The sequence below is a fragment of the Equus asinus genome, chromosome 19, assembly GCF_041296235.1.
Source record: "Equus asinus isolate D_3611 breed Donkey chromosome 19, EquAss-T2T_v2, whole genome shotgun sequence".
Taxonomy (NCBI): Eukaryota; Metazoa; Chordata; class Mammalia; order Perissodactyla; family Equidae; genus Equus; species Equus asinus.
Genome location: NC_091808.1, coordinates 11,910,524 through 11,931,458, shown reverse-complemented (window position 1 = coordinate 11,931,458; position 20,935 = coordinate 11,910,524). Strand labels below are relative to the sequence as shown.

General features: G+C 36.3%; 1 protein-coding gene across 8 annotated transcripts in view; it reads right to left on the bottom strand.

Annotated features, from left to right (window-relative positions):
• SPHKAP (SPHK1 interactor, AKAP domain containing) overlaps positions 1-20,935 on the bottom strand; it is a 173,172-nt gene that overhangs the window by 129,984 nt on the left and 22,253 nt on the right. For 5 of the 8 annotated variants that reach the window (XM_070489536.1, XM_070489537.1, XM_014835983.3 and 2 more), the window contains exon 2: positions 335-413. The exons of the other annotated variants lie outside the window; for them this stretch is intronic. In XM_070489536.1, coding sequence (XP_070345637.1) covers positions 335-411 — 77 coding nt within the window. In that variant the 5' untranslated portion in view covers positions 412-413. The remainder of the gene's footprint in view (positions 1-334; positions 414-20,935) is intronic. 8 annotated transcript variants of the gene reach the window in all.

The window sequence follows — 20,935 nt, the reverse complement described above, 5'->3', positions numbered from 1 at the left end:
AGCTCTGCCTAACTGAAAATTTCTGCCACCTGTCTATTCTCAGCGCTGGAATCCCTACTAAAGCCTTAGAGTCATTTAAACTAGAAGAGGGTAGGAGGACCCCAAAAGGATGGGGCACAGAAAGGGTAAAATTTGACTGTAAAAAAAGAGCGAAGGTGCACAGCATAGTCTGCAGTTTGGCAGAAGTGAAAGCATAAACCAGGAAGCCTGCAAAATTAGGGTCAAAATCTGAGGGTTGGGAACCCAGGGGGCCCGTGGGAAGCTGGAAGGAAAGAGGAGGCGGTGTTTATGACTTGGCTGTATAATCCCCTGGACCCCACACCCCACAACCAACCTGGATTCCTGGGAGTGTCTCCCGGTGGACAAAGCAGCAGAGAGGCAGGTAGGTGAGTTTGGTTCAACTACCCACATGGCTGATGGAGAGGACCATACCCACAATAAAGGAGTTACAAACACCAGCAGATTTGGAGAGGAAGCAGGAGAGGAGAAGGGTGGGGAAAGAAAAGAAACAGAAATTTTAGTATCATTCAAGGAGAAAGACACACTCACAGCAGGCTATCTTTAAAAAGAACAAAAGTAGCTAGATAATGAGGTTGTAATAATTAAAAAAAAACACTCAGAAAAGGCTTGAAAGATTACATGCATATTTTCAGATAGCATCTGTCTTGGGTAACATGCTGGATTTGTGTCTGAGATTGGGCTTCACATCTTTGATGCATCAAAAGGTAATTTATATCTTCCAGAGAAGACTTTCAGAGTCTTCCAATCTGACTTATGGGTATCTATAGGTGAGGAGCATAGTTTGTGCTCTCAAGCTTAATAGTTTAGTATTAAGAGAACAATGGGGCCACAAATTTTTATGGAAATTTGTTCCAGCTTCTTTGAATGCCTTGTAATTAAGTTTCTATACAATGCTTACCTGGAGGCACGCTCTAGTCCTTTTTACAATGCCAGTTGATGGTGTATTACCTGAAATGCCAAAGGCTGTAAAGTCACTGTCACTATGAAAACACCAATAATATCAATATATATAGGAGAAAAAGGTAAACAAGAAGGAGTCAGTGAAATTATCTTTGTATCTCCATCGCTGTTAGTTCCTGGTACATCATTAGAATTCAAGAAAAATTTACTGTGAGGATGAAGATGCCAGAGAAGGACTGAGGCAGCAGAATATCTGCTTTATCAAAGATGTCGACGTAAGAGATACCTGACGTAGGGGTGGAGCTCTAGGTGTGAATGAGTGACCATCTGGGGTCACATCAGAAGATCTCCAATCCATGTCATTCACTAAGGGTCTTGCATGCTTTCTTTAAATTTAGTCCTAGAAAATCCATATTTATTGATAGCATATAAATGATTTCTTTTTTTAATTCACTTTTTGTTTGTGGCTCATATGAAGAAGTGTAGTTTATGTGTGTGCTTTGATTTCTATTCAGCAAACATGCTAAACTCATTTATTAATTCTAGTAATTTATCTGCAGATTCTTTTGGATGTCCTATGTACACGATCAAATAAACTGCAAATACTGAGAGTTTTGGTTTCTTCTTTTCCATACCTTTTATCTTTTGTTTCTTGTTATTGTCTTACTGCATTGGCTAAGATCTTCACTGAAATTAATAGAGTAATGCAAAAATCCTTAGAGTTACACCACTATGTATCATGTTTACTGTATTCCTATCTCTCTGTATTTTTCTAGTGTTTTTATTCTATTAATCTTGAAAGGATGTTGCATCTTATCAAATGCCTTTTTGCATTTATTGATATAACCATATTGTCTTTCTCCTTCAGGTTGTTAATTTGATGGATTATAATTGATTTCTTTTTTACTTTTTGAGGAAGATTAGCCCGGAGCTAACATCTGCTGCCAATCCTCCTCTTTTTTTGCTGAGGAAGACTGGCCCTGAGCTAACATCAGTGCCCATCTTCCTCTACTTTACATGTGGGACGCCTGCCACAGCATGGCTTGCCGAGTGGTGCTAGGTCTGCACCTGGGATCCATACCAGCAAATCCCAGACCGCCTATGAGGAATGTGTGAACTTAACCACCGCGCCACTGGGCTGGCCCCAATAATTGATTTCTAATGTTAAACCAGTCTTGAATTCTTGAGATCAACTCAAGTTGAAAACAATGTGCCATCCTTTTCATATACTGTGGGACCTAGCTTGCTAATATTGTGGTTGGGAATCTTTTTCCTCTGTGATCATGAATGACATTAATTGTACTTCCTTTCTTCTCTTGTCAGGTTGCTTTCAAGGTTATGCCAGTTTCATAAAATAAATTGAGGGTATTCCTCTTTTTCTATTTGCTGGAGGAGTTTTGCACCATGGAAATGATCTGTTATCAAATGTTTGGCAGAAATTTCCAGCAAAGTTATCTGAGAGTGGAGGTTTTCTGTTGGAACGATTTTGGCCATCGAGTCAATATCTTTAACATTTCTCAAGGTTTCTATTTCTTCTTGTTGTTATATTTTTATTCAAAATTGCCCATTTAATCTATTGTATACTTGTGTGTTGACATAACGTTTTACAATATTATTATAATTTTGTCTGTAGTTTCCATAATGGTGTTCATTTTTTTTCATTCCTACAATTGTTTTTGGTGCTTCGCCTCCTCTCCTCTTTTAAATTAAGTGTAGCAGGGATTTTCCAATTTGATTTGCCCTTTCAAAGAACCATCCTTTGGTTTGCCTATGCGTCATAGTTTGTGTTTGTATTGTATTAATTTCTGGTCTTAACATTATTTAATTTCTTTGGGGTTATTTTGTTTGTTTTTGTAATCTCGGGAGATAGATGCTTATATCATCATTAGGCTTTCCATGCATTTTAAATGTATGCCTTGAAGGTTATACATTTTTCTCTTATAACGGCTTTACCTGCATTCCACAAGTTTTGAAATGTGGCATGTTTATTATCCTTCAATTCAAATGATGTTCTAATTTTCATTATAATTTTGTTTATTTTATTTCTTTTTATATGAAAAATTTTAATTTACCTTTTCATTATTGAGTTCTAGTTGAATTGCATTTTACTCAGATAACATGGTCTGTATAACATTAATCTTTGGTACTTGTTAAGAATTGCTTTGTAATCCAGTGTATGGTCAAATTCTGTAAATGTTGTATACATTCTGCACATTTTTTGGCTGTGGTATTCTACATATGTGTATTAAGTTGGCTGTGATATTCAGATCTAAGTTCATGTTGATATTTTTGGATAATTTCTTTTTATATATCTGCCCAATTTTTCTGTTTTAATTTTGAGGTTATTTTATTTTGTGAATAGAAATTTAAAATGGTATATCTTGCTGGTTATTCAGCCTCTGTCATTATGCAGTGACACACTTAACCTCTGGCAATGCTATTCTGTTCCAAAGTTCATTTTGTTTGATTTAGGATAAAGCTACAACAGTTTTCTTTGGCAAGCTAGTGCATCAAATATCTTTTTCTATCCTTCTTGGTATTTTATATTTTAAATATCTCTTCTTTTTTTAAAAAGAAAATCTGAACAATACTCTTCGCATCCTGTTTGGAGTATTCAATCTATTTAATTTTAATATAACTGCTGATATATTTAAAATCCTCTATAATTTTCTTTGATGAGAAGTAACACTCTCAGTTTTTACCTGTAAGAAAATATCTTTATTTATTCTTGAAAGATATTTTCACTCAGCATAGAGTTTTAAACTGACGACTATTCTTCTTCATACATTGAAGATATCATTTAACTATCTTTGGAATCCCATTGCTGCTTTTGTCAGCCGTCAATCTAGTTGCTAGTTTTTAAAGGTAATGTATGTTTTTTCTGGCTGCTTTTGAGATCTTCTATTTATCTTTGATGGTCTGTTGATATCTACCTAATAATTACTTATTATCTTAGAAACTCTTCAATTCTTTTAGTAAATTTAAAAATGTTGTTTTGCAATTTTAGTCATTTTCAGCAAGAGGATTGATGAATAACTTTTTTATATTACTGGAATTAAAACTCATAGACTTTTTTTTAAAATTTTTTTTAAATTTTTTTTTTTAAAGATTTTATTTATTTATTTTTTTTCCCCTTTTTCTCCCCAAAGCCCCCCGGTACATAGTTGTGTATTCTTCGTTGTGGGTCCTTCTAGTTGTGGCATATGGGACACTGCCTCAGCGTGGTTTGATGAGCAGTGCCATGTCCGCGCCCAGGATTCGAACCAACGAAACACTGGGCCGCCTGCAGCGGAGCGCGCGAACTTAACCACTCAGCCACAGGGCCAGCCCCTAAAACTCATAGACTTTTAAAAGTTTCTGATGGTGTTTGGAAGGGCACAGAGAGAGACGAAAATATTACGTGGGTTTCCAGGTTGAGAAAAATGTGGGTAGGACAGGGGAGATCTAATAACGTTTGTGAGTAGAGGAGAAGGCCAAATTAGGAAGAACTGACCTGTCTCCTGAAAAGCTTTTCAAAAAGAATTAGAAACCATTTGATGGGGAAGGAAGTAGCTAATCAAGTGACTTAAAGATATCTAGTTACTCAGATATCTCACGCAATAGCAACAAGCTGTAGCAAAAACAATAACAACACTGGTACTAATAATTATTATCTGTCACCCCTTAGAAGTTAAATAAGACCATCTTCATTTGTTTATGAAGTTTAATGAATAGCTAAAAGGACCTACATTTTTCAAGATGGACTTGATTTCAAATCATTTGCTGAACTGTACTTCAAAAACACAGACTTAGTAGAGTAGGTACCTTGATTCTTAATTTGGAAAACATGGTCCTCATACATAGACATATAGCACGCAATCTCTTTGTTGGAAAGCAGGCATACTTTAGAGGAAGTTTCTCTCTATAAATGCCCAGGCAGAGAAAACACAATATGCGAATTTATTGATCATTTTATTAAATCTTAAATTTTTGTGCTATAAATTCATTGTAACAATACTTCGTCACTGTGTTTGTAGATTTCATTCTGCAGAAAATGCTTAGGTAAGTGACTCACATAGAGAATTCAGCTAGAATGCATGCTGCCTCCTGCCAGGTCTAAATTGATTTCCCCACAAAGTGTTTTTACCCTAATGGAAGTTGAGTAGCACAATCCAATATGTTAGAGAGACAGGTAGAATGATCAATTTTTCTATGACTTTTCACTCCAGTTCAATTTAAAAAAAATCAACTCAAAAACGATCAGGTTTTAGAATGAGATGCAACAATGGAAGAAAGACTCAAACACCTACTTTCTCTTTTCTCATGAGTTCACCCAACGAAAAAAAAGTGAATGAATGAATTAATAATAAGACAAAATTCAGATCATCATATTAAGTCCGAAGCTATAATGCTTAGAGACATTGAGCTTTCAAGAGAAAAACATATCTCTATTTTCCACTTCAGGAAGAAAAGTATGTGAGCTGAAGCAATGTGTAAAACATTCTCAATGTGCAAGGGCTATTAGGGAGATTTTATAGTATTCATCTATGATTTTACATTTAATGAGAAAATTTTGGTTAAAGATAATAAAGTTTTACTTTGGGCAGCACTTCAGAAACTGGAATAATTGATATTGCTCGTTAAATTAAATCTTTGTACAATTTATAGTTAAACTATTTTTAAGCCAATTATCCATTTACAAAGGTTACTGTTTAACCTACCTGAAAAAGATATTTTTTTAAATGGTATAACAACATTTCTCCTTTTTGTGCAAGTTATGTTCTGCATTACAAGTGCACTTCCTGGGTACCATTTGGCATTATCAAAGTGTTCAACTGTATTTTTTTCATCCAAGTTCATCTCGATTATTGAAGTTTCACTGACATGGTTTTCTTATTTAGTTCTTAAAGCTGCCTTTGCCCAGTCCGTTTGCTTTCAGAAGATGAAATCAAGGCCTAGAGCTGGGACCAGGACCTCTGTTGGAAGTTTAGCAATGCATATACTCTATTCACTCTTTCAGTGGTAGCTATTTCTAGGATAAAATTTGATGCGTAAGAATCCTTTGCTTTCTAAAGGTAGAAGAGAATAAAGCAATAGGAACACAGATTGTTAAATAGCTATAATCTATATGCAACTATTATTATGACACCCTCAAGCATTATGTAACCTATAAATCATAGCAACAAAAGAAGGTCGCTCACTAAAAAGACCATAAAGAAATATGATATAGATATGCATTTCAGATTTTATAACACCTTAGATTCTCAAATAGCCAAGATTCAAGAAATATTGACTTGCTCTTGGAAATCACATTTCATCATTTCTAGGGGAAGTAGAGCACGGAATTTTACTGAGCCTGAGCAGATGAATCGTTATCAGGACAATATAACCATTGGCACAGCAGCTTCATGCTGTTGCCTCATTAGACACCACTGAGAAAAGTGAGCTGAGCGCATAAAGTGAGCAAATCCAGCTAGGGAGATTATGTAAAGAGACTTCGAGGCTGCTTTGTGCCTGTAAACAGTTATTCTTTTATATCTAAATTGTTCAAGAGAGTTAAAAAACATATATCTAAGGGAAATCCTGTAAATCTAATATTTATTGCAAATTGTACTTGCAAACAGGAAACAGAACTTCTGTGTGGCACAAGCAAGAAGGACAAATCAAAGCCTCGAAGTTAGGAGCCATTGTTAATTGTAGCTCAGGGAGGGAACTCAGCAGGCATCCCGTTTATCAGCCTGTTTCTCGGCAAAGTGGAACCGAATGTGTCCTATATAGGAAATCATCATGGTTAGATATATCTTCCCTTGTGAAAGATTTCAGCTACGATACGCCAGCTAAGAGAACAAGACTTTTTTTTCTCAAGACCTATTTTGAGATAAGATTACTATCTTGTGCATATGCTTTCATAGCGTCTACATTATGATTTTCCAAAGCATCTGACATGCATGTCTCAAGTATAGCTATATCTCGATTGTGAGAAAGTATACAGGAATCATGAGGAAGTTTTACTTATATTAGTGTTCCCGATGTGTATTGTGTGATTGCTTGAACAGCTCAATTCTTCTCTACTGTAGGTGGAATAAAGCTTATCCCTTCAGCCAAAATGACAAGTGCAAGGGCTAACATCAATGAATAATCATAGTCATAGATCCCAGACCTTCTGGTCACTGATTCAGATTTACTTCTGAACTTCTCTGTTTCTAAGGCAAGATCTTCTAGAAACACACAAGCATTTAATTTCTCTTGAAATGCTCAATCAAAATGGGATTTCTTTCTGACAATGTGTTAACAGTTCCATTAGCCACTTTGTGAGCAGAAAGAACATAATCTTTTCTACGCAATTGTAAAACTAAGTGGAAATCTGCATGCACATTCATTTTTCTATTCTTTCAACAAATAGCTACAGAGCACCAAGTTTTGTGTGAAGTGCTCAAGATACTGCAGTGAATAAAGCAAACAAGAATCCTCACCTTCATGAGTTTATGTTGTATTGGAGGAGAAAGACAAAAAAAGCAACATGTAAAAGTAAAATATGTAAGAGATTAAGGAAACTAACATACGAATATTACTCTTATAAAGTGAGTATTTTCACACAGTTTGTCCAGTGTTTTCTGTACACAATGAGAATTGGGTCAGGAAACATTAATATCTAAGTTCAGGGTAGTTGAATAATTTTGCCAAAGTCACACAATACATCAAAAAATATGATCTTAAGGGGCTGGCCCCGTGGCCGAGTGGTTAAGTTCGAGCGCTCCGCTGCAGGCGGCCCAGTGTTTCGTTGGTTCGAATCCTGGGTGCGGACATGGGACTGCTCATCAAACCACGCTGAGGCAGCGTCCCACATGCCACAACTAGAAGGACCCACAAAGAAGAATATACAACTATGTACTGGGGGGCTTTGGGAGAAAAAGGAAATAAATGAAATCTTTAAAAAAAAAAAAATATGATCTTAAACCCAGGTACTCCAACTGCACGCCTTGGGGTTTTTCCATTGCAAAGCACTGTCTACACAGCACCAAAATTAAATTAAATGTTCCGAGAGTTGTGTATTGAATATCACAGAAAGAAAATAGCCAAATGACTTGAAAGATTGAACATATATCTGAATATTTCAGGGTTCTCCACCCACAGTCTCAAAGAAAGCAGGACTTGATGAGAAAAGAATGAAGCAGCTGGATAGTTAGCAATGGAACACCTGTTATCCTCTTTTTCTATTTGTTCTTATATAGAAATTGCTTTCAGAGGAATTCTGAGTCTATTTGCCTCATTGCAGGTGCATCTATTACTTTCGCCTATTAATATGGGAGTAAAGAAGGTATTATTTGGGGTGGCAGTGAAGAAAGCTAGGAGCAGTATATGTCCCTAAGGGCAGGAATGTCTTACAGAGACAAGGGAATTTGTGTGAGTCTGATTATTTTACCATTGGCAAGAAAGCTTCATTGGAGAGCCTTGGAAATAAATGCCTAGGCTGAAGTATTTTCCCAGACAATTTAGATGGCCATAGATGTTTTGTCTAGGTTGAATAATTATGATTCTTAAAAGGAAAGAAGAGTTACCGAGAAAAACAAAGAACCAAATTTTATATAGTGTTGCTTTTTATTAAGCTATGGTTATTAGCCTGCTGCAAAAATGCACAAGAATGATATGGAAATGCCAGGGACACAACAGCATGCCAACTTTAGTGAAGCTAATTATGACTGATATACTTGCAAAAGGTCAAGAATTATGCAGCAGAATGGACAACACACTCGCAGATCTGTTTCTCCCATGGTTGTGCACTAAAGCAAAGCGTCAGAGAGAAGCGAGCAATTAACTAGTGAATGTAATCAGTGCCAGTGTTCAGTGTGGATCATCCATTCGAACAACCTCCTATTCATTGCCCAAATTACTCACTAACTGCATTCTCTACCTACTTTCCTCTTTTTCAGACTCAAGAGGGCCATGTGAAAATAAAATACACACTTATAAGATAATTGTGATTGTACTTTACTTCTTTCTTTTTCAACACAGTCTGTGTTATTTTACCCCTTATGATAGGGCCAAGAGGCCAACCACATCCAGCTCCAGTCTGGAGGCGGTTCAAATGGCCAGGAGTGGGAAGAACCAGAGGCAAATTTGAGGCATGTCCTAGGGAGTATGAAAGGTTAAAGTCTGAGAGACTGAATTCTACAGAATGAACATGGCACCTATGAGGAAAATAAGAAAAATATCAAAAGAATCAAAATTCAGGAGGATTAGAATTGGGAGTGAGAAAAAGCTATAGCATGAGATATGGGCTGTATGACACCTTGCTTGTATGTGCAGTTGAGAATACAGTAATATCTCAACAAATATCATGACGAAGCCCTCTGGAATCCTCTGGGTTCCCTTCTCTATCTGCTTGACATACGGCCAACCCGTTGGATGTCTGTTTTCAGATGTCCTTATGTAGCTTGAAACTCAAGAAATACTTTTCAAGTGTCCTTTTAATGACAGTTGCCCTTTGAATAACCTTCTTCTGGTGATCCTGTGATCTTAGCTCTCTATTCCCCTCCCTATCTCACCTCCAAGCATTGTGAGGTTGAAATTATAATTGATAAGCAGCTATAACAGTGTCTGTTTATGGAACATTTAAAATATGCAGGCACTGGGTTATTTTCTTTATACACATTATCTCAGTTAGGGCTTCCAAGCCATCTTTAGCTTGAAAAACTCCAATGACATCCCATTGCTTTTAGGATGAAGACTCAGTGGCTCCCAAGGCTTAACATATTCTGGCTCCTATCTGACTTTCAGGTCTCATGTGTCGCTATGCTCTTCCTCACGTCCCGTACCCCAGGCGCTTACCTGGAGTTGTTTAAACACCCCACTGCTTTCTTGATCCAGGACTTTTCCAATGGCTGTTCTGACTGACAGAAGCACTCTTCCTCAAGAGGCCTTTCTTACCTCTCCCATTTAAGTTTTGATCATTGTTATATGTCTTCAAAGACCATATTCTTTTTCCTTTGGACCACACTTGCCGATTTGCTATATACCCACTGATGCTGTTATTTGACTAATGTCTTTCTGTCTCACTGATATTGAAGTTCCATGACAATGGGGGTGGCTCTATCTGTGTTCATTATTACATATTCAGCTGATATTATCTGGCGTACATAAGGGGGTCAATATCTGTACTGAATAAATAAATGAATGAGTAAATTTTATTTTTCAAAGATGTATCTTTCTTACATTTGACCCCAATTCTCCATAAAGGAGCTAGTTTCCACGGCAGCATATTTTTTGCCTGCCTGAGAGACAAGTGGGATCCATTATAGAGATCAGTGATTCAGTGACTGTTAGGGACTAGATATGCATCTGTCTCACGAAGGACGTGGTCACCACAGACACTGTCAGAAGACCCACCACACAGTCTTAATCCAATTGATCTACTTGCTGCCTTTTAGACTTTGAGCAAAATTATACTCTTATAGAAAGAGAAGAGAAGGGGATTGACATTTATGGAGGGTCTTCTATCTTCCCAGAAGGCCATTTGGTGCTTTTCATACATTCAAATTACTACCTGTGCATTAAAAAATAGACTAATAATTGTGAGAAATTTTAGAAAGAGAAAAATCTCTGTAATCTTAACTATAAGGGTGAATTTCCCAGAAGTTTGAATTTTTGAAATATTCGATTGTACCTGCATTGTTTCCTAGGTAATTCACTCACCTGCAGATAATGTTTGCAAAAATGGAAAAGATTTTCAGGAGTGCTGTTTCTTGGAGAAAATCTGGTAAACTCAAAGTCATTGGAAATTGTCACCCCAAAGATTAGGTGTCCTTGTTATTCATTAGCCAGTCCCTACAATTATAAGATTGTATAAGAAAGCAAATGGATTTATGGCTAACAACTAGTATCCCGTGAAGAACCCTCTTCACTTAAATCCAGTGTTTATCTCTGTCTGATGCATCCACACCTTTGGTGGTTATTGCCTGTTGATGATTTAAGAGGTTGTGACTTTGATTTAAATAAAATATTAATCAATTGAAATGACAAATGTTGCAGAAGGTGCAGGAATTCTGCAAGGAGAAGAAAATGATGTTGGAGAACTCTTTATCACATGTCAAATCATCACCAAATGAGTCTGGCACAGTGAGATCAGTTAATATTGGAAGAAAAGAAAATTAATGAGGATGACATGACAGATACTTCACAAGAGACTGATTTGGGAATCAACTAATTAAAGGGAGAGTTGGCAAAATTGATGAGGCTGTTGAATATATTTACAGAACTGACACTGTTTACGATCTTGTGACAAAAAGTGTCAAGTTACACAATTTTGAAGGGAAAATTATGATCTAATCCAATCAACACGTAATTCATTATTTATTTCATAACTCATGTTTACTTTTTATTTTTAAAATGTTGATAAAATGAGCTAATTTTTATAAATTTTATTATTTTTAAGGATAAATTCTCAATCAAACATATTAATTTTGTTCACTATTTAACGACATTTAGTCTTCTTCATAGTGAATTTACTTTATACGTCCTTTTCCAGGATCTAAGTATCCTTACATGACAAAGGTGGCATTCAAGTTACTAGGTTTCACTCTTTTCTTTCAAGTAAGAAAGTAAGCTCTCCCCTCCATTTTCTTTTTCCCATTCCCAAACATTCACTCCAGTCCCATATAATCCTCAGAGTTAAAGCTTGGACTGGAGCTTCACCTTTTCTGCCCCCTTCTTTATTTATATCCTTATTCATTGCATGGAAAATATCTTAGACCCAGTAGAGATACTGAGGAAAATGCTTTATTAATATTTTGTCTATACCCTTTTTCTTCATGAAGAATGTCTACAGTCCACCAGGGCTGAGTGTGATTAAGGTTGGGATGACAGCTTCTCTGGATAACGTGTTCTCTGGCTATGGAATCTCTTCCTTGGACACTTCTTTTATAGCGATTCATATGATGAAACTGCAGCTCGTTTTCTAAATGACACAGTTCCAATGAAGTCATCACCTTTTTTCCACCATTGCAAGAGAGGAAGAGTAATAGTTTCACAGCATGACGGGTCTGATCACTGACCTGTTGATAATTACACAAGGGAAGTGTATGCACTTTTTTAATTGTTATTTTGAAGCATCATTGATTCAGGAATAAAAAAAAGTAAGAACTAAAAATCTTCAGGTTATACTGAGTGCATGAGTCAGCAATGAGCACATTATGTGGAGCCAAGATTTCACATAGAAAAAAATGACTTCAACTGGTCCTTTATTTATTTTTTTATCTGAATTCTATTTTTGGTTTCAATTATCCAGATTAATTCTTTAATTTATTTGTCTGCATAAATTAAGTGGAAGAATTGGCTATTCAAACTGTAAATGAATGGATAAGTCTATTGATAGGCACAATCTATCAAAAGACATTTATTGCATTATTGTGTTATTATTATTATCTTCAAAATTATAGATTTTTAGGGCAAAAAGCAATTAAGTGCGTTGTTTGACTTATGTTAATACTGAAGAATAAACAGAGAAAATTATTCATTCTTCTTGTATCTTTGGAAGCAAAACTAATTATTTAAAAATTCTTCTCATTTTATTTAGTGCATTTTAATACCTGAGCAAAGTACACTAAACTGTAAGATATATAATATAAAAAAGGCACTTTTAGACATTGATACTCTTGATACAAATTGATATCCATTACATATGTACATATATTTAAAATGTATGTGTAACATCATGTTTAATAAATAATTGAGAAATACATCTCACTAAACTTTAGCATTCTATTTTATTATATGTTTATTCTAAAGCAGTTGGTTTTACTTTAATCTTAATAATCTAATAATCATTTTAAAGAAACTGCCTATAACTGAAAAGATATAATTCGTCTATAATGAAAGAAAGTCTAATTAAATGTTAATAGATCATTATTTTATATGGGTTCCAATTTGCCATAGATCAATTTAATTCCTTTAATACACAGGAAAGTTATTCTTTTGCATTTCTTATTAAAAAATGATTCATTGATTGATTGCATGATTGATTTAATGATGGATATTCCATCTTGTTCCTCTAAGAATCTGTGACAGCTAACAGAAAAGGTATATAGAATAAAATAGTGAAACATAAGTTAAAATTCAGAGCTAAGAAAAATAAAAATCATAACAGGAGATGAGTATTATGGTTAAAAATAGCACAGATATTCAGGTAATAAACTCCTACACAGTTGTTATAATTGAACTTTGAATTTATTTCTGGGATTTCTGGCAGCTGAAGTGAAATAGAAACATGAGCATTTATATAGATATTATATTTCTTAAGGAACAGTAAAGAAAGTAGTCAGACGTGGGTGATAGACAAGTTCTGCTGTATGAGAAAATCCCAAGAGCTTCAACTGTGTTGAAGTTTATTATTATTTTAAACAAACCCAATGTGTGGGGTAAATATAGGAATCAGGAGCCCGATGTTTTATTCTTGGCTCCATCTATAAATATTTGTATGATTTGAGTCATTCATTTAATTTTTCTTGACTTCAGTTTTGTTATCTGTAAGCGAAGGGGATTGGGTAAGATGAATTTTACCAAAATCCTTTGTAGCTCTAAGATTCCCATTTCTCCAGCACAGGGAGAAAAGTGCTTGATATTTCAAAAGGCGTATTTTATAGGTAAATTTCTCCATAAGGAAAAATTGTTTTAAGAAGTTAGGGGTCATCTGTCAATCATGTCAAATGCTGCTGAGAATCACGTAAGAGAAGAAGGGATCAATTTGGTTAGTCTAAGAGAGGTCACTCGGAAAATGAGAAGAGAAACTGGAGTTGAAGTGTGCTGAGTATCTACTTCCTAGCATGTCTCCTTCCATTCGCAGCAATCTCAGGGGCCCTCAGGTGGACGTGAGGACTGATATTCAAGGAGGGCAGCAACTCTTACTGCATCCCAGAATCTTGAAGTTCAGGAGAGAGTGACTGCTCAATTATTGTTGCCTGATAACTGACTCTCCAATCTGCTCTTCTCATGTTGACATGCTCCTAAAATCAGCATGTTGCCAGTTGCAGCACTGGAAGAATCTAATGTGGGATTTGGGGGTCTAATGTAATTGCCTATCTTGAAAATTGAATGAAGTCAAAATAACCTTTGAAAATCCCCTAAGAGGCTGATAAATTATGGCATGTTGGATTTTGTGAAAAAGTCTTAAATTATTTGTAAGCATGTGTATACTATAGAAAATGTGCAACATGTAATAGAAAATACAAGTTAAATATAAGATTACCATAAATTTTTAATAATAAGGAGTCAAAGAGAAATGAAAGAATGAAAAAGGAAAAGAAACATGTAGCACTGAATTTGCATGGGTTGAATGTGTATATTGTACACCATGGTATCCCAAAATAGCAGCAGCTGTGTGAGAGTGTGAAATAGGCAATGTGTGAATTGATAGCAGGATGAGTGTGATTCCCAGTTCAAACTCCTTGCCTGTAGGGGGAGAGACATACAGGCCACGGTATTTATTGTCATTATCTAAGCTGGTCCGCAGGGCCTGCTTCCTGACTGCTTCTGTTCAAGTTGAGTCCCATTCCTCCCTTTCTCCAACCCTATCCTCATATCGCTACTTCCAGGAATAGAGTGAAGAGGATATTTTGAAGTCCAGAACAAAAAGAGAATTCTCTGAGATCGCTTTGAAACTTCCCAAGCCAGCCTACAGCCCATCAGACCACCTACCATTTCAACTCTGAAGGTGGCAGGGTCAGACACGATGGGCTGGGTTATGTTGCACTATCAAACAACTCCAAAATCCCAAGGGATTAAAACCACAAAGGTCTATTTCTTGCTTATACTACGTCTCCATCGTGGATTGGCTAAGGGCTCTGCTCCAAGTTCTACTCATCCTGAAACTTAGGCAGATGAAGCAGCCACTATGTGAAATCTGTTTTTCACCACAACAGAAATTAGTAGAAATGAAACAAATTGCACATTGGCTCTTGAACACTTCCGCTGGGAAGAGACATATGTCCCTTCTGTGCTCTTTGCATTGGCTCAAGCAAGTCATGTGGTTATACCTTTTACCTAGAGGAAGATCAAGTGCAATTCTGCCCTATGCTTACTGGCACAATTGGAAATATTTTTTGAATAGCATTAATGACCATGCAACAAACAGATGTGCCAAAGAGTGGATTCTGTAGGGTCTCCAGATCTACCCTGATGTGGCCTTATGCTCTCGAGTAAGCTTCAGGAATTGAGTGGTTATTTCAGTTCAGTCATAGTAAGTTACTCATACATTGCAGTAGAGGAACAAATAGTCTTGTCACTCTTCCCGTTTATTTAAGAAATAAGGAGAGGAAGGGAAGAAGGGAGAGAAAGAGAAAGAGAGATATCACTCCTAGCAGAATCTTAAATGCCATTTGAAAGCGAGCATGCTGAATTTCTTAATTAAATTAATGTCTGCGGTAGACAGAATAATGAGCCCCCAAAGATGCCCATGTTCAAATCCCCAGAACCTGTGAATATGTTTTCATATGGCAAAGCAGAATCAAGGTTCAAGATGGAATTAAGGTTATTAATCACCTGACCTTGATATAAGGAGATTACCACGGATTATCTGGATGGATCAATGTAAAGTCCAGGGTTCTTAAAAGTGAAAGAGGTAAGCAGAAGAACAGATCAGAAGTCAGAGAGAAGTGATGTAAGAAGGACTCAATCCACCATTGCGGGCTTTGAAGATGGAGGAAGGGAGTCATGAGGCAAGGGATGAAGGCAGCCTCTGGAAGATGGAAAAGGCAAGGAAACAGATTCCCCACTAAAGCCTCCAGAAGAGACTGGAGCCCTGCCAACACCCTGATTTTATCCAGTGACACCTACGTCAGACTTCTGACATATACAACTATAAGATAAATTTGTGTTGTTCTAAGCCACTAATTTATGGCCATTTGTTACAGAAGAAATAGAAACTAATACAACGTTTTTATGTGTTTCTGAACTAACTTGTACTTCTAAAACCATGGCTATTCTAAGAAGTTCTGTTAACTGTTCCAATAATTTGGCCATATAGAGTCACGTGCTGAATAACAACACTTTGGTCACCAACAGATCACATATACAATGGTGGTCACATAAGATTAGTACATTTAGCCTAGATGGGTAGTAGGCGATGCCTACTACTTAGGTTTGTGTAAGTGCAATCTCTGATGTTCACACAATGACAAAATCACCTGGTGCATTTCTCAGAATGTATCGCCATGAAGTGACACATAATCATAATATGTATTTTAAATGAAAGGAATAAAAAAAAGCACATTGGTCTGCATGGTATCTTTTCTAGAGAAAAATTCTCTCAAATCATGTCTGAATATGTCACCTCTTCTATCTCAGGCATAAATTAAATGTGGCGTGGTATGCAGGTGGAGGTTTCAGTGTCTGTATTCTTACACTTCTTTGGGAATAGTCACAAACTTGTAAATTCATGTGCTTAACTCCTTTGGCTGTCACACCCTAGGTTTCCATTGCTTCCTGGTGGTTGTGTCAAAAATCTTACAGTAAGGGCCAGCCCCATGTTCAAGTGATTAAGTTTGCTTGTTCTGCTTCGGAGGACGAGGTTTTCACTGGACTGGATCCTGGGCGCAGACCTGACACCTCTCATCAAGCCATGCTGAGGCAGCATCTCACATAGCATAACCAGAGGCACTCACAAGTAGAATATACAGCTATGTACCAGGGGGCTTTGGGGAGAAGAGAAAGAAAAAAAAAACCTCATAGCATCCACTGGTCTTCTTAACTGATTTTCATTCTGAGACTATAGTTCTAGAAAGATTGAATCAATAGGCATTTTGAAAAAGTGGCTGTTGAAATTATATGCTAAGCTCATCAAGGGCATGAACCGTTTCTTACTCATCGTCATATATGCTTCAGTAACTTTCTTGGAATAGGAGGTCAAAAGTGTCTGAAATAAATGAAGCCATGTGGCATGAATGAGTGTCTCAGAGGCCACCAGGGTGGGAACTGTACATGCATTAGGAAGTAGAGAGGAACAATGATGAAGTCAGATAACATAGGATTTGAAGTTTGAAAACCACAGCTCAAGTTCTGACTCTGTCACTCGCTAGTTGAGTGACTTTGGGCAACTCATTTAACCTTTCTGAGTCTAAATTTCTTCATCTTTAAAATGAGAATAAAATATTGGCACTGACTTCCAGTTTCCACTTGGGGAAACTCTATTACCCTAGACAAGATATCTTGCTTTCATTAAAAAATTAAAAGGTTGGAGCAAAAGGCAAAAAACACACACACACTTCCAAGGGACAAAGCATAGAACCAGACTCGGCTATGACACAGATGTTGAAACTATACAGCAAGGAATTCAAAGTAATGATTACTATTTTAATATCTCTGATGGAAAAGGGCGATGGCACATAGGCTCACACGGATAATTTCAGTAGAGAGGCAGAACTATAAGAAAAATCAAATGGAAATGCTAGAAATGCAAAATACAATCACTCAGTGAAGAACGCCTTTGATAAATCCTTTAGTAGAATCAACTCAGCAAAGGAAAGAATCCATGAACTTGAAGGTAGGTCAATATAATTTACATAAACTGACACAAAAGGAGAAAAAAGAATAAAAACAACAACAACAAAACCAAATCAGAAGAGAGCATCCAAGAGCTGTATTCTAATATTTGTGCAATTGGAATTCTAGAAGGAAAAGAGAGAATGAGAACAGGGGAGGAAGCATATTCAGAAATCATGGCTGAATTTTTTTTGTAGTTAATAACAGACACCAAACTATAGATCCAAGAAGCTCAGAGAACACCAGACAGGATAAATACAACACACACACACACACACAGACACTCACTCTTTGGCATATCACATTCAAACTGCTCTAAACAACAGATGAGAAATGAAAAGAAAATTTTGAAGGCAGGCAGGGAAAAAAGACATGTGACATAGAAAGGACAAAGATAAGAATGAAAACAGCTTCTTGGCAGAAACCATAAAAGCCAAAAGACAAAGTGACATCTTTAAAACAATAAAAGGAAAAACACCCTGTCAACTCAGAACTCTATGCTCATAAAAAAATATGTTTCAAAAAGTAGAAGAAAAATAGATTTCCTCAACTAAACAAAAACTGAGAGAATTCATTGCCAACATACCTTTCCTACAGGAAATGTTAAAGGAAGTTCTTTGGGCACAAGGAATGTAACATCAGGCAAAAGCTTGGCTCTACATGAATGAAGCACCAGAAATCAATAAATGAGGGTAAAAAAATTAATTATTTTTCTTATTTCTAATTGCTCTAAAAAAATCTGTTTAAAGCAAACATAGTAGTAATATAGAGTGTTTATAGCACACATAAAAATAAAATATATGACAACAGTAGCATTAAAGATCAGAGAAGAGAGTTTGAATATACACTTTTAAGAAACTTACACTGTATGTGAAGTGATATATTATAAATTGAAGGTAGATTCCTTCAAAATTACTAAAAGTCATATATTATAAACCCCAGGCCAATCACAAATTTTTTAAAATGGAGTGCAAATAATATGAGAAGATAAAATGAAGTCATTAAAAACATTCTCAACCCAAAAGAAGGCAGAAAAAAGGAACAAAGAATAGATGGCACAAATAGAAAATAGCTAATTAGTTGGTGAATTTTAATCCAGACTTTTAAGAATCATAATAAATGTGCATGGTCTAAACAAAACAATTAAAAGGAAGAGATTGTTGGATGGGATAAAAAGAAGTAAGATACAATACCCTGTCTACAAGAAATAAGTTTAAATATGAAGACTTAGATTAAAAGCAAAAGGATAGCAAAAGGTAAATCAAAAGAAAGCTGGAGTAGCTATGTGAATATCAGATAAAGTAGACCATGTCTGAATTACTGAGCTATGCACCAGCATTGATTTTAAAAATCTATCATGAAACAATCATATTTAAAAGAATTTATTAAATATTATAGGCAGCAATAGCTAAAAGTTCACTGCCCCTTGTAGTTTACACACGCCATTTCAATTCTTACCCCCAACAAATTTTTCAAGTGTTTGAAGCATTCTTATTGTTCGTTTTCCAGATGATGAAAATAAGTCATAGAGTTGATAAGCATTTTGCCCCTGAGTGGATAACCAAAACTACTAAGTGGTAGAACCAGGATCTTAATAACTGTGCCATATTCTTTTAAAAAGAGTGAGCTTTTATTACACCTTCTGTGAGCATTACGCTGCTCTTCCAATGGAGGGACATTAAAAATAAATCAAGCAATTCTCTAACCTGGGCTTTCTTTTGGATGGGTGGGTATTGCTTCAGTTCTCTTAAATGCCTTGATTTCACGTGTCTCTTTCACGAGAATGAGAGGTTCATCAATATCTTGCCCAACTGAGAGTGTCTGCTACAATAAAGGCTATGGCATGCTAGAAGTTTAGAAGTAAGGACCCAGAAGATCCATGTACGCAGTGTATATATCCTTGTATCCAGGCGAAGACAGAGGGGCAGCAAGTCAAGCAACTTGCCCAGACAGTCACCGTCATTAATTTCAGAAGAGGACTAAACCCCAGGTCTCTAGATGTCAAATACATCACTTTTCCCCTTATCCTACTTATGATTCTTTGTAGCTGTACCTTACACACAGAGTAAAACTCCATTAAAATGAATAGTACTGGACAAAGGTGACCCCTTGTGAATGAGATGAGTTCTAATAGTTCATTTATAAGTTGATTATTTCATAATAGATAGGTATTTTACTAAGGGAACCACACGGATGGAAGTTAAGGGCCCCTAAAAGTGTCCCTATGTGAGGCGTAGCATTAATACACTTTTTATAATGATGTTTCTGTGGGAATTGCCTTCAGAATTCCCATCTCTTCTCTAGGTACCCATTATCTGGCAGCAATGTGGGATCTCAGAGTCCTGGGTATCGGAAATTACTAAATCACACTTTCGTCCTCAATAAGAAATAGCACCTCTTGGGCAGTGTTTCTCTGAGAAATATGAATTGGTTGATGTGGCCATGTCAGTCCTGGTGTTGAGGAGAATATGAATTCCAGGATAGAGAATGATCTTAAGTTTATACTTAAGACGGTATCTGATATTTGTCCCTGATCTGCAATTTGTTAAAAGTGATGGATTAATCTTTGCTGAAAGAATTTTTGATAACTAGGACACAGAAATGTAAATGTACTCTTGAATTTCTCCTTTCACATGAGTTTGAAAACAGATGACCTTTCAATAAAACCTTGTTGACGGAAGACTTCAGTCTAGTTTCCAGTATTGAGTTGTTTGCTCCTTTAAAAAAGAAAATCCAGTTGCTTTTCCCTCTGGAACTAATATTCTTAAAGATAAAACCTTAAGATTTTGGTGGGCTTTATGGTAGGTTAAAGTTAGGTTTGGTTAAAATAAACTGACAAGAAATCTAAATACATTATTTTTTCAAAAGTTCACCTTTGGGGATTTTCTCATTCAAAGAGCCATATAAAAACCTTATTATTGAAATAGGGTCCACTAAGCCAAACAAAACAAAAAGAACAAAATAATACAGTATAAAAAATGCAACAGATGTAGGAAATAAGAGATGGCTTCCTTCTTAATCATCAAATTCAAGCTTAGCTATGGTCAAGGGGACAAATTATTTACATTTGCAAAAATATTTTCAGTACTTGTTGGCTTTAAAAGATGACCCTGCTGGGGCTGACCCAGTGGCAAAGTGGTTAAGTTCGTGTGCTCCACTTTGGCTGCCCTGGGTTTGTGGGTCCAAATGCCGGATGTGGATCCACACACGGCTCATCAAGCCATGCTATGGAGGCGTCCCACATACAAAATAGAGGAAGACTGGCACAGATGTTAGCTCAGGGCCAATCTTCCTCACCAAAAAGAAAAAAATGATCTTGCTTTTTAGCCTGCCCCCATATGTTCTCATGACATCAATGTTATCCAAATTGTGCACCAGAATGTCCCCCCCCACCTTATCTGCAATGTCATCCACATAATTTATTGTACATTTAAAAATGAAAATATTCATAGTAAAAAGTAATTGGGACTTTCACAGAGTAAGGTACCATAGTATAATACTCCAA